This window comes from Paramisgurnus dabryanus, chromosome 19, assembly GCF_030506205.2.
Source record: "Paramisgurnus dabryanus chromosome 19, PD_genome_1.1, whole genome shotgun sequence".
Taxonomy (NCBI): domain Eukaryota; kingdom Metazoa; phylum Chordata; class Actinopteri; order Cypriniformes; family Cobitidae; genus Paramisgurnus; species Paramisgurnus dabryanus.
The window spans coordinates 35,507,972-35,523,182 of NC_133355.1; the positions used below are offsets into that span (position 1 = coordinate 35,507,972).

The window sequence follows — 15,211 nt, forward strand, 5'->3', positions numbered from 1 at the left end:
GAAGATAGTGCAGGACTTTACAGGTCACGTGTCTTTCCGGGACCTTGCAAATGCCGGCAAATCATTGGCTTGTGAATGAACAAAAAGTCAAACATCCCAGAAAAATCCAGGATGCATTTTCTGTGTATTTTCCGGAATGTCTGGGTGAAAAGGGCTATACTGCTCAGAATAATTTTGATGGTCTCTCTTTGAGAACTTAGTTTGTAAAGGAATGTGTTACCAATGCTGAAATAAAACAAACTGTACCAGGCAGACACTGCCAGATTTTCATAATCCATTAGGTATGCAAAGAACTCTTTGAAGAAACCTGCCACAGTTATGACGCCCTTTGAGTGTGTTCTTGTAGCCAGAGAAGGATATCAGTCTTCTCTGTTTTCATGGTCTGAAGAAAGATCAGACCTACACATGGTTAATTAATGTATACAGAACTACACCACCAAGCATTGAAGGGGGCAGTACCTGCACTGGCACCTTCCTACTCCAACTACATGAGGATTCCAAAGACATGAGCTGTGTCCCAATTCAAGGGCTGCAACTTTCTAAGGATGCGACCCCAAAAGGCGAGCACTCCGTCTTTAAAGGTGCTAACCTCATAAGGTTGCGAAGAGAACTGAATTGAGATGATCTAGCCTTTGGAGGACCTACAATTTGCAATAACTGCTGTATGCTCCCACCGCGCCTGTCAGCAGGACACAGCGGAGACGTTTCTGACTTATTAATTTGGAACCAGAAAAATATTTATTTATTTCAGAAAATATGAAATGTTGATGTAGATCAAACTAACCAACAGTATATTAAATTAATCAACCTAAGAAATATATGCAAGATTAGGGTTGGGAATCTTTAGAAATTTTCCGGGTCCGATTCCGGTTCCAGTTCTGCCTAACGATTCCGGTTCTGATTCCGGTTCCATATAATAAAAAATAATGCACAATACTTAAACAATTCAATTTGTGTTTATTAATTACTGATAAAATATTTTAAATGTAAAATGATTAATATTTTCACTTTTTCAGTCACTAGGCCTATATCATTTATTCCTGTTGTAGTCCTCGTAAGATCCTACCTGTTGAAGTGAACATGATAGCAGCAGTAGTTCTCAAACATATTATTTGAGATTTATATGCTGGAGCAAGTGTTTTGTCATATATCCTGAAAAGGCTGCTGTACAAGTAATAATTTTGGTATGTGCATGCGTATAGGCTTATACTGTATATAATGCATACATATATTTTGAAATATAAAAATGTAAATGAGGATCAGATATACGTTTCTTAACAAACATGCGTGTTCATATGCGCTGACTTCTTTTCGCCGGAGGCTGCTCGTCACAACATCAAGCAATGCTTAGGTTACTTAGCAACGACAGACGCTTTGAGCGTCCACGCGCTTTGGAGAAAAGTGGCGCGATCACGTTTTCCGTGTGGGTTTAGATGCGAAATGTGAAGCAATTGAGCATAATGTGCATGGGCATTTCGGTCGGTGATGCTCGAGCCCCGGAGCGACCACGGGATCGGCGCGGCTATGTGCGTGTTTATTTTATCACTTTCATCCGTGAAACAACACACGGTTCAAGTGAGGAACCTTTTTGGGGTTATAATGTCTGCACAGTGCTGAAAACGCATGTTGCTATACTGGTAGTGCAGATTGATACTTTTTCGCAACCTTGACCAAGAATATCTTACCTCATTGTTCCGCCCCCAAGCCAGCGGGTCATCACTGATATCGGTTTATAGCGCATTTACTCTTGAGTCTTATGTCCGTTTGCTTTCACGCGAACTTGAAGACATCTCGCTGGGTGAGACTGTACTTTATATTTTTCATATTTTGTGAAGTGCAGATGTCACAGGGTGACTATTGGAGGGCGGAACCAAAAGTGACAGAGATTGGTTCCGCCTGAAGATGGGGTTTCCGCCCAGGCCGCATTTAAGGACACACCAGTACTTCCTTGGTTTCCAGGGCAACACAATCGGGACCTTACGAGCCACAGGTGCAACAAATTAAGTAAGCAAATTGTGATTGGAGGCTGTGTGAGGATGAGACACATAAATAGCTCTGCAGGAACACAAAGAAGCAGCGATTATAGTAGTTTTTGTTGGGTAAATTACTGATCATATGCTGTATTAATATTATATTAGGCCTAAGGCCTGTTGTTTCTACACAAGGCTATATGACACCCAGTTAAACTTTCGTTTTCTCAGTTAACTTTCGTTTCCTAATTAAAAGAGTCCAGGTGCTATCCTGCAACTATACCCCGATTGTTCTCGCCACGATTAGTTTGAGAAACAAGGTCGACATAAGCGATAAAGAAGAGGACGCCATTTCAGATTAGTTATCTTTCGTTTTCTCAGTTTCCTAATTAAAAGAGACCAGGTGCTATCCTGCAACTATAGCCCGATTGTTCTCGCCACGATTAGTTTGAGAAACAAGGTCAAACAACCAATAAACAAGAGTACGTCCTTTTAGATTAGAGAATTCGTCCGGCTGTACTTTGCTACATTAACAAAAAGTTGGTTATGTCAGGGAAAGCCAAGGCCAATCGAAATAATAAACAGAGAACGTCACTTTAAGATTTAAGAAGTCCAGCTGTCATTTAAGATATGAAGAAGGATTCAGCTGCACATAAAACAAACAGATTAATTGTGGCAGACTGAGACCAATGAGAAGAACATACGTCATCTCAGATAAGAAGTGTTTGATCTTACTGTATAAAAATGGAGTCAGATGTTGGGAGGGCAGATGATCTTTGAGCACCTCTTTGAGGGGTATTGATTGTCTCACTTTGTTGGCTCGAGCGAATAAAGTAATTTTTGTTTGGCACCTGGAACCTTTGTCTCCTGAGTATTTTTCTTATGAAGATTCAAGCTAAGACTTTTTGCCACAACATAACTTGGTGACCCCGCGACGTGATTGGACAGAGGCTACGGAGTGGAGGGCTGCAGATGGGCAGAGGTCGGCCAGGTCACACAAGGGCGCGCCACTATAGAGGTGAGCATAAATTTACTTGCTTATTCTGTATAGTGCTTGTGTGGTCTGCCGAAGGTAAGCCCTGAGCGGTGTTGATACTCCAGGTCTCTCCAAATTGAACACAGCAATTTGATACATATAATATTAATTATTTGCTTCCATTAAGATAACGATAAAATATTGAATTGAAAAAGCAAAAAAGGGTTCCAGATTCTAAACAGGTGTGCATGTGAGTGCGGGTGTATTTTGGGTCTGAGTGTTATGGCGTTTAGGTAAACGCTTTGGGATCCAGAGCTAGGTAGCTCGAAAAAACCCTGTAGGGACAGGTCACGCAAGAGTCGTGTTGGGTCTGAGTGTTACGGCGTTTAGGTAAACGCTTTGGGATCCAGAGCTAGGTAGCTCGAAAAAAACCCTGTAGGGACAGGTCACGCAAGAGGCGTGTTGGGTCTGAGTGTTACGGCGTTTAGGTAAACGCTTTGGGATCCAGAGCTAGGAAGCTCGAAAAGAACCTGTAGGTACAGGTCACGCAAGAGGCGTGTTGGGTCTGAGTGTTACGGCGTTTAGGTAAACGCTTTGGGATCCAGAGCTAGGAAGCTCGAAAAGAACCTGTAGGTACAGGTCACGCAAGAGGCGTGTTGGGTCTGAGTGTTACGGCGTTTAGGTAAACGCTTTGGGATCCAGAGCTAGGAAGCTCGAAAAGAACCTGTAGGTACAGGTCACGCAAGAGGCGTGTTGGGTCTGAGTGTTACGGCGTTTAGGTAAACGCTTTGGGATCCAGAGCTAGGTAGCTCGAAAAAACCCTGTAGGGACAGGTCACGCAAGAGGCGTGTTGTAGGGGTGTGCATTGGCACTGCCCTCACAATTCAATTCAATTACGATTCACCAGGTAACGATTCAATTCGATTCGATTCTACGATGCATTGCGATGCATCGAAATTCTACTGCACACAACAAGGCAAATTTTCATCAGTCATGAGGCAATACAAGCACTGAAGCAGTCAGACATTAAACAAAAGATTTTATTGGCTGCTATGTGTGTTTACTATCACTCTCCTGTATCTTTGACATAAATGTCATAAAATAAAATGGTACAGGGTGTATTGGATAAAATGGCATTTTAAACCTAAAAAAGAAAATAAATCACTGCTTTTAGTGCTTTGAGAATTTTTTCTTTTCTCTCTCTGCTTTAGAACCGTTTGAAATTAAATAGAGCAATAACAGCCAACTTTTTCCAGAAGTGACCATAAGTGTTTTTTACACACAGTAAAATAGCAGCACTTCCTGAAGTCCTGTGCAAACATTAATCAGTACTCACAGTCACACTAGTGTAACAGGCACCCAGCAATAAAATATTCAGTGCAACACACAGTAACCACTTATTACTGTCAAACTTTTTTCAAGTATTAAAGTCAAAAGTGCAACAATTCACAACAAAATAGCAGCTTAGCAGCTTTAAGACAAACCTGAGATGAGAATCCTATCTTGCAATCACATCAGCTGCATACAACAAAATATCAAGATGTGAAATACATTGTAATGTAAACAAAAATAAAAAAAGTGTAGGCTTAGCCTACTACCAAATATGTGCAAACAACATCTTCGGTCTTAGTTCAACATAACTATCAACAACATTCTGTTTCTTCAGAGTGAGGAAATATATAGTTTGACCTAAGCCTACATCATAACTTCTCACTATCTCAGCATTTGGGAATTTCAAGGTTCTTGTGCAAGAACACAAGCTGATCGACATGGTCCGGTTTGAGAGAGCTTCTTTTTGCAGTGATTACATCTCCTGCAGTGGAGAACACCCTCTCTGCTGACACACTTGTCCCTGGGATGCACAAGTATCTCTTTGCCAACCTAGAGAGGAGAGGAAATGTTCCCTTATGGCGAAGCCACCAGTCCAAGGGATCCTCAGAGAGAGACACCGCTGGGGATCTACAGTACAAGTCCATTTCCTCCTCAGCACTGGCATCGGCGGTCTTACTTTGTACTGCAGGTTCACTGATGTCATTGAAAGCAGGTCCCAGCAAACTGATGAGTGATGATGAGGCCCTTCTTTTGGGAGCAGAGGGGCCTGCTGAATCTGACACATTGTCATCCACAGACAGCAATTCTTCATTGGATCCTAAACTTCCTGTTTCACCATGCGCTTCATCTGCTTTTGTCCTCTGTCTTCTCTCATACTGTGTTTGAACAAAATAAATAAGAGCAAAAAACAGCAGTTAGCAGCACTTCCTTTTTTTAACTATTTTTCTCAGTCTATAACATTTCACTGACTATGTAGCTGCTTATATAACCTTACATTGTTTTTACAATTTAATTAAATTATTATTTATTTCATAAGTTTTTCAAGTAGAAATTAAATTACCTCCAGGGATGCAGCCTCTGAAGTCACTCCTGCGGAGACATCCAATCTCTCCTCCTCTGTCAGAAAAGGTAACCCCTTAAAGCGAGGATCCAGGGCAGAGGATGTATACAGGATCTTCTTCTCTGCCCCACTGTTGTACCGTTTAAGGAGATCTGTTTTGATAGCATTCTTCACATCGCGGATCAGTGGTTGATCTCCAATACTGTCTGACATGCTCTGGAGGAGTTGGGCATATACTGGTGCAATAAGGCTGGCTGTAGGACTACTCTCCTCTGACATAAAAACAGTGGCATCCTTCACTGGTTTTAATGTCTTCACTACTTCCTCCACGTTAGCCAGATCTGATCTGCTGAGAGTGACAATGTCACTTTCATCTACATTTAGGGCAGGTGACAGCAGGGTGGCATGCACAGCAGCTTGCAGTTGCAAAAACCTCTCCATCATATCATGAGCACTATTCCACCTTGTGGGTACATCAGTTATCAATTTAAGTGGACTTGTCAGTTTAAGAACAACTCTCTGGTTTTCTTCAAACAGGTGCTTTGCCTTTGTGCTGCGGTGAAAGTATGCTGAGATACGTCGGACTCTGCCCAGAAGCCTGGAGACCGTCGGTAGCTTAAGCGCCCGCTGCGCAGCGAGGTTCAACGTATGCGCGAAGCATTTAACGTGAGGGAACTTACCAATTTCAGCAGCACTAATCATATTAGCGGCGTTGTCCGTCACAAGCACAACACTTTTTTCTGTTAGCTGCCATTCCTCCACAACATCCAAAAGTAGCCTCGCCATATGAGCACCAGTGTGGCTTTCATAAACTGCTTTCGTCTGCAGCACATGTGATACAATCTGCCAATCCTCGCTAATATAATGTGCCGTTATAGTTACATAGGACTCTGTTGCGACTGAAGTCCAGGCATCACTTGTAATGGCTACACGACTGGCTTTACACATTGATTCCATTACCTTTGCTTTGGTTTCTTTGTACAATGCGGGAAGCGCAGAATCAGTGAAGGTAGCTCTTGTCGGTAGCTTATACCGAGGCTCAATTGTTTTAAGCATGTGGCGAAACCCCGCATTTTCAACCACTGAATAGGGACGTAGATCCTTGGCTATAAAACATGCCACCGATCGTGTGATCCTCTTAGCTCTCTCTGAGTTGTGTGGCAACGTTGACATTAGCGACTCGTCAATTCTTGGCTGTGTTGTGTCGACTTTTTGTGTTGTTGTTGTTGTTGAAGCCAACTCAGGATGCCAACGATCAACATGTTTTGTGAAGTTAGTTGTATTGCCAACGTGCTTGATTTTAGTGTGGCACGTTTTACACACTGCATAAGTCTTGTCAAGTTTCCCGTTGACTTCGTAGAAACCGAAATGTGCCCATATGTCCGCTTTCCAAGCTTTGGGTGCATCTTTAATTACCCGTTTCTCGCGGTCATCTCTCTCCGCCTCAGCCATCTTGGTTGTTGTTGTGATGCCCCGGAAGTATTTGAAACTTCACAACTTTATTGTCCACTCGAGACCAGTGACAGAATCGATTATGGCATTTGCTGCATCGATGCTGAATCGTGCACGCGCGCATTGCGATGCATCGCCGAATCGATTATTGTTGACACCCCTAGCGTGTTGGGTCTGAGTGTTACGGCGTTTAGGTAAACGCTTTGGGATCCAGAGCTAGGAAGCTCGAAAAGAACCTGTAGGGACAGGTCACGCTAGAGGCGTGTCGGACCTGAGTGATACAGTGCCTTGGGGTCTTTAAAAAAAAAAAAAGATTTGAGTGTTACGGCATTTTGGGGTCCCACGAGAAACATGAATGTGACGGCACCCTGGGGTCTTGATAAAGATCTGAGTGTTACGGTGCCTTGAGGTTTCAGAACCTGAGTGAAACTGCGTTTTAGGTAAAACGTATTGGGGCTCCAGGGCGTGAGTGAGACCACGGTTTAGATTAATCGTGTTGGCGCCCAGAGCGAAGAGCGCTCATAAATCCTGTAGGCCAGGTGGCCGTAGGTACGGTCTATGTTATTTTGTTGCTTTGTACATTGCTTTTGTCAATCGTTGTAATAATTTGTGGGGAATTGTGTTGAGACAACAATCACTGCCAAAAAGAAGTAATATAGGAAGTTTGAGTGTTCTGTGTGAAGGCCCGGGCCGATGAGAGAGTGTTTTGCATGTCTGTGTCTTATTCAGCGTGGGAAAATGTTTGCCTGCTAGAACTGTGTGTGTGAATAGATAAGAACTAAGAGAGCGGAGGAAGGAGGGGCTCATTGTGTATGAGAGAGAGAGTGAGAGATTTTTGTGAATGAGAAACTGCTTTGAGTGAAAACGTATGAGATCTCTGTGCCTGTGAGAGATTCATTGTATGTGCCTATATGTGTGTGTGTAAGTGAAGAGATAAGGAGAAAGTGAGGCCTCTGTAAATATACAGTAGATTGTAAATCTGAGTGATTTTATTTTATCTTTAAAAACATAGCTTTTGATCTTATTTTTTCTTATTTTATTTTCGAATTTTATTTTTTCCTTATTAGAATTAATGAAGTAATTGTGGATGATAATAACTTAAAATATAAGAGACGTGTATTTAAAGCAGCAGATAGAGTGTGAAACCTAGATTATAAATGAAACAAGAGATATTAACAATCACTTTTGGAAAGACATTTCACAAAATTTGGCAGTAATACAATACGATAATACAATATTAATAGACTGGTATTTAAGATAAGTAGTGGAAGTAAAAATAAATAAATAAATAATAATAATGAATAAATAAATAATACCAGAATTTGAGAAAAAGCATCCATACGTAACCTGACAAGTAATAATTAGAATTCTTTGTGGAGTGCCAGTGTTGACAGGATATTTAGAAGAAGTTTGCTTATACAACTTTCAGAGATCGAGTAGCTCATGTTCACCTGAAACTATTTTGGAAATTTTATTGTTGAATGCAAAGCTGCTAATTTATTATTTTGTATCGGAAAACATATGAGTTATCACATAATAATAATTATAATAATAAGTAACAATAATAATAACAAATAAATAATACGTGCTTCAGTGATAAGAGTGTATGCACAAATAAGAACAGTGCATTATGAACATAGGCCTTTGATTGCCTGTGACAGAGAAAGTGTAATAAGAGTATTTGTGGGAGAAGTTGAGGGAGGAACCTTGAAAAAATTAATTTTCCAAACTGACCCATGTTATTAATTCTAATTATGGTGAAGTGTGTTTACAGATAGGACATCCACATCATTGAAAAGGCTGAAATCCAGGTATCCTATCAGCAGGAATTTGAAAATTTCCATCCAAACTAATGGACCAAACATACCAAACACTTGAGGACAAAATGGCCAAAGGATGGGATGTTTAAGGTAACAGTGTGTGAGGACATAGAAGCATTTGTAATTATTACCAACCCTAAAATTAAAACACACGAAGGGACGAGAAAAGATAGAAAGAACTGTTTTCAATTTACTCAGGTGGGAAAACTTTTTGAAATTTGTGAAAAGAGATTTGGGAAATTCTAGAAGATGATGATAATTTATAAATAAATAGATAAAAAGTCACAATGGAAGATAAAAAGAACACTTCATAACCCACCTCCTTATGAGGGACCTAATAACCATTTACCAATGATTACAGGTGACATACAATTTGAGGAAAGAATAGGGGTAGAGCCAGACCAAAAACAGACCCAAACGCAAACCCCTGCAAATACCCCAATTAGTTTACTGACCCCTACACACACTCCAGCACACTTTCCCATACTCACCCCTGTTAGAGAAATGTCCACTAGCCCAATAGAAAGAACACAGATGGCAAATAAAGATCATAGTCCAGTGCTTAACACATATGATGATGCTGCAAAAGCATTAAAACAGATGATGGTGCCCCCAGAGACACATAACACATATGAGTGCAGTACAGCCAAAGCTTTACATCAGATAACACCCCCAAATTTAGGGAGAGCAGTAAGGCCTAAGTTAAGGATGGACAAATACAGTGATGATACTTTAGAAGAGGCATATGAGACAGATGCATCCTTAGGAGAGAAAGACAATAGGGAGGAAGAATGGATGAAAACACTTCCTTACAACCCCAGCATAAAGTGTAGAGTAGGGAACAGACAGGCTGGAGAAACCGGATCAGTGAGAGAGCCTCGCACAAAAGGAAAACTAAAGCAAGTCACTGGCAGCCTCTATCTTGAAGATAAAGAAAGAGAGCGGGAATGTAAAGCATGGGACCGAGCACCTGGGAAACGTTTGACAAGGGCAGCAAGCTGTGTGGATCTAGTGGATTTGTCACAAGAAGACAATGCATGTTTTTCAGGACCAGGAAATGCGTCAGTGTGCCCAATCACGATAAAGAGACAACAAGGACAATATATACCCTGGGCCACCCAGGATATTGATGGACTATGTCTTCCAGAAATACACGAAGGAGCCGGAAAATGGATACAAATTTTTGAGCAAAAGACAACAGGATGTGTCTTGGCCATAGGAGACATTAAAGCCCTGTTGGCGAGGTGTGTGGGAACGAACAAACTGAATGAACTCTTGACCAATGCTGGACTGAGAATCGCAATTGACAATATCAGAACAGATGGAATGGCTTTTGATCCCTACAGAATGAACATGTGGGCAACACTACGCAGAGAATACCCCATGCGGACTGACCCAAAGATGATGAGAGGTGATCCGATTGGAGAAACAGAGAATCCAACAGCATACATGCAGAAACAGCTGAAGCAGTGGCGTGAAGAACTGGAAAAAACCCCAGAAAAAGACTTTGCTTTAGCTGCACCGTTCAGAAATGCAACAGTGGAAGCTGTGCCACCACCAGTTAAAACCAAACTTGAAGATGTGGTCGGACTGAACTCCAAAACACACAAGGAGTTCTGTGATTATGTTTCACATATCGAGCACCACCGAAACGATGAGCTGGAGGCAACAACAGCGGAGAGAGAGATGGAGAGGGGGCTGGCACTTTTACAGCAGGACAACCTTGTGAGCAAAACTAAGAAAAAAGCACAAGCTGTTCTGAAGGAGGAACAATCAGCTCTAAAGGCGCTCATCAACAAACTTGCCCCCACCATCCAGCAAACACAGATAGGAGCACCAGCCCAACCCACTCTGGGAATTGCTCAACAGCAAGCCACTTTCATTGTTATCTGTGAAAAGCCAAAACAGCAAAACAGCAGGAATGGACAAAAACAGCAAGGAGGCAGAGGACAAAGCAGACCAAAAAGATCACGAGAAGGATGCTGGGGCTGTGGACAAATTGGACACATCAGAAGTGAATGTCCGAATAACCCATGGTTATATTAAGATCAACAAAACTAGCAGCAGAACCAACAAGACTGGCAGCCAAACCAGAGACAGTAAGGCCCACCCTAGCAGCAGCAGCAATCACAACAACAATCACAGTGTGGTCCAGTGAATCTGTGGTGTGGGCCAGACCAAAGCTAATAAGGTTGCCCAGAGGATTCTAACGGGAGGGGCCAACGTCCATTGATAACTGACAATCCTGACAACAGATTGTTGACTCTGCAGGTTGAAGTTGAAGGCAAGTCTGAAGCTATGATGACTGACACTGGAGCAACTTCCACATGCGTAAGTCCAAATTATACAACACACCTACACCTGTCTGAAAATGTTGAAAAACAAGCAGGATTTTAAGGAAAAAACCCAGATGACACCTCTGACTGCTCCAGTCTGTCTGTAAGCAAAAGCAAAACAAGTGACTTTAGCAAGATTAGCTTCTGAGCACACCCATTCATTTTTAGAAATAGGTGCCCTATGTAGATTAAAATAGCAGATATCTTGTTCCCCTGATGGAATTTATATAAACAGTAAGGCAGTTAGAAAAATTACAAGTAAACTTATATTGGATAGGAAAATTTAGAATAGAATATATACATGGTAATTACAAAATGGAAAAAGTTTGTGAAGGAGCAAATTAATGAACATAGAAGGTACAATCAGAATTTTTACTGTATTATGATGTATGACCCCTTATGCAGAACAGATCTAGAAAAAGAGTGAATAAATAAGAAGGAAGGATAGAAAGTTCCCCTGATTTCCCCACATATACTGTAGAATAGGGCCCCAAGTTACAGCTTCACAGATAGACACTTGATTTAGCGCCCCAAGTTACAGCTTCACAGATAGACACTTGATTTAGCGCCCCAAGTAACAGCTTCACAGATAGACACTTGATTTAATAAAAAAAAAAAAAAAAAAAAAAGAATAAGATTTTTGACTCTATAGCACATGTAACTATTTTGCAGGCAAATAAATTTAGTATTAAGATCTTAGCCATATGATGAAAAAATAAAATAGGGAACGCAGTAAAATTCTATACTGCTCAGTTTGGAAGAGAGGAGAAACAAGAAAGTTGTGCGCACCATGGTTCTGGCAGGAGTAGTTGCAACTGATAAGATACAGAAGAGATGCTCTGGCAGTCATCCCAGAAATACAGGCAGGCCTAACATCAGAAATAGAGCAGCTGATTCAAACTAATTTATTGAAAAGCTAAAACATATGTGAGTTTAACAAAAAAATGCAAAATCCGTAAGAATTAAAATAGAAAACAAGAGTACGGTAACCATTGTGACAGGAAACAATAGAATGTTAGAAGCACTATTGAGGCATTAGGAGTTTTTAGTAGAAACAACAAGCTATTGTAAAGCACCAATATTTTCTGTAGCTAAAGCTTTATTATTATACATGAAGTATAAAGGAGAAATATAGATGATGAATTTGAAGATTGGCCAGCACACAGTAAGTTCCGGATCCACACACACTGTTAACGAGTATCCCTCCTGAAGTAAAATGTTTAAAATAAATTGACTTATGCTCTGCTTTCTTTAGTATTTAACTGGACGAGAAATGCAGAAACTTCACATTTACCTGCGAAGGTAAACAACTCACTTATTCTAGATCACTGCAAGATTTCCTTTTTAATTATTAAAAACAGATTTGAAAAGATCCAGTGCTGGACAATGCGCTATTCCAATATGTGGATGACCTATTAATTTACTATCCCATGCTGTAGAGATTATAAGAGTATTAAATAAATTATCTGAGGGGGGAGGCACAAAGCCTCTAGAGCTAAATTACAACATTGTTAAACATAGGTTAAATATTTGAGAAGATTAATTGCATATAAGACTGAAATTATGACCCAGCAAATTAGAAGGCATGAATAAGGTTCTTATGCCACAAAGGAAAAAAACATGACAAAGTTTAGCTTTAATAGGATAGAAGATCATTTAACAAAGATTGCATATCCCTAAAATTATTCATAATTCGGTGAAGCAACAAAATTTAAGTGCCTTACTTTCATTTTACAGCATTCATATTATAAAAATGAGACATAACTGTAGCCCCAATTGTGATGAAGATTTCTCACTAGATGATAATGTCTTAACAGAACTAATGGAACAGGGGAAATAAATGTGGGAAAAATTCCATAATAATTGTATCACAATTTGACATTTGGATAAATACAGTATATGTTTTGGCAAAATTGATATGTCAGAAGTTATTTAATCTGTGAGCTACAACGATATTCATAGACAATTTCACAATAGTACAGTTAACTAGGAAGACCTGTAAAAACCAGACTATAACTTTTTCCTGTTACAAACAAAAAACTTTGTTGTAGCTGAATGTTTTTAGATATGTGGGAAAAATGCCTTAAGATATACCCTCCCCAGATATTGAAAATGCTTGTGTGCTAGTTAACTTAGCCCAGGCCATTAGTATTTAAATTTGAAAATTATATAACCTTGTTACGAACCCCTGCTCTTTATTTTTGTGCAGTTTGTGTTTTTCTCTGTCCTAGTAGTGGTTGTCCATTTGGAAGGGGGCAGAAACCAATTATCTATGACGCCTGAGGTATGACTATTCAAGAGCTGTTGTGCCCCCTTACAGAGGATAGCTACCTGTTTGAAAAACCTTTCGTATGTTGGCATTTCTTTTGGTATCAAACAGTGAGTTTGGATTTGTCTAGTTAAACGAGCTCAGAGAAAGTGTGGGTAAGTGAGCTGAACCGGAAGACTTTTTCCTGTGTTTGTTATTTTCTTTCTCGGAAGTTAGGGAAGTTTGAACTCGGGAGATTTTGTTGTTCAGATTAGCTAGCTCACTGTCCTGGCCTTATCTAAGTATTTAGTTTTGACTTTAGGAACATAAAAAAAAAGATTGATTATCTTTTGCTTCGCCGTAGTGATTTGTTTTTCTGTTTTTGACTAGCTTAATATGTTGGTACCTCAATTGGGTGGTAACAAGCCTGATGAGTATGTTTAGCCCTGACCCCTTTATCATAGAGTAAAAAGAGCATATCAAATTGGCAATTATTTAATGATTGGATAGATTATATTGATCAGCCAAGAGGAATACCAAATGATCTGAATTCCACATTTGGATTTAAATTCACACTGATTTGGATCTGAATGGATTAATCATCTCTATTACAATTAAAATCAATTTATTAACTATAGTGATGATAAAATGAAGCTGATAGAACAAGTAAGACTTAATGATGATACTGATTTGAAAATTGATAACTGGTTTGCTTTTTTCCTGGGGAGCTTGGCTAACCAAAACCGATATTTCATGTTATATTGCAATTGTTTTTTTTTCTTGCTCTTCTGTTGTGTTCTAACTATCTCCAGGTCTGTGGTGACTAAGGCAACTGCCAAGCAGATGGCAGTACAAACAGGACTAAGTGTTCACCAAAGTCCTGATGGCCTAATGCTAAACATACATACTACATCGTTAGTTGACACCACACCACCAGCTGACAATACTTATGAAACTATGGATTAAAATGTTACATTCTTTTGTTTCTTTGTTTTCCATCTTTTTGTGAGTTTGGTTAGTAAGGGAGCAAGTTTATAATTGTATTTCTTTTATTGTTTTTCAGTATAAGTTACAAATCATTAGTCCTGAGTAGGCAGGAAGTTAGAGAAATTTTGTTTTTAAACTTTGTTTTCATCTTTAATTTCCCCTCTTGTGTGGTGACTGTAGGTCCTGGTGTCTTTTTAGATATAAAATCCAGGGGACAAATTGTCTAGCTCGGCCGCACAACGGGGGACAATGTAAAGATGTGAAATATACCATATAATACACATAGACTCGTATTACCAAACACAGATATCGGAGCACAACTTCACCTCAACGACTACACTAAAGAGTGTCTCAGATAGCGCCCCTGGTGACCGGAAAAGCTAGGGGTTCCTCTGAGAACGAAGGTCCATATAATCGTTGCAATAAAGTCACACACATCACCATTATATTATTAAAAGTAGATTGTCTAGATATTTTGACTACTGATATACTACACTACTGAATTGTTACTGATGTATTACACTACTGTTGTATCTCTATACCTGCACTGAGAACATCTTTAATTAATCAATATATTTACTACTGATCATGATTACTGGCTTATTTTGATTGATATATTTTCTTTCAGCATTCTTTAGTAATGATAAGTCTTACACATTTTAAAATGACTGAATTTGATTTTACATGTGTCTTTCTTTTTCTTAATTACAAATAATGAGATACTAATTGTTTTTGAACATTTTAATTTTTGGGTTCCTTTAGTATGTACAGGGTCCAAGAATCTTTTTTCCTTCTTTTAAGCTAATATACTCACTTAAACAAACAAGAATGGTGCCATTTTGGGAAGGTTTTTGATTCTTGTTCCCTTAAGGGAGTGAGTGCTGCATCTTAACTGTGTCTGTGTTAGGATCTGCATGGAACTTTTGATCCATGAAAGCTCTTAGCTAGTATAACATCATGTGCGACAACGTTCTGATGCAGCACTCTAATTAGGGGTTCAAGCCCGTAGGGCTTCCTTGATTTTTATTAT

The 15,211-nt window shown here is 39.8% G+C and overlaps 1 protein-coding gene across 1 annotated transcript; it reads right to left on the reverse strand.

The window, feature by feature from the left end:
* Positions 1-3,860: 3,860 nt before the first annotated feature.
* On the reverse strand, positions 3,861-6,946 carry LOC135780052 (E3 SUMO-protein ligase ZBED1-like). The gene is made up of 2 exons (XM_065291000.2): positions 5,339-6,946; positions 3,861-5,153 (listed from the first exon to the last, which is right to left on the reverse strand). Exons 1-2 carry the CDS (start codon positions 6,788-6,790, stop codon positions 4,665-4,667), a joined length of 1,941 nt encoding a protein of 646 aa, XP_065147072.1. The 5' UTR covers positions 6,791-6,946; the 3' UTR covers positions 3,861-4,664.
* Between the last annotated feature and the right edge of the window lie 8,265 nt (positions 6,947-15,211).

Bases quoted from the DNA above. Each gene is read 5' to 3' on its own strand.
- LOC135780052 (XM_065291000.2), bottom strand. From the start codon at position 6,790: ATGGCTGAGGCGGAGAGAGATGACCGCGAGAAACGGGTAATTAAAGAT. The intron at 5,154-5,338 runs GTAATTTAATTT...GTTCAAACACAG, and splicing joins CAGAGGCTGCATCCCTGGAG to TATGAGAGAAGACAGAGGAC.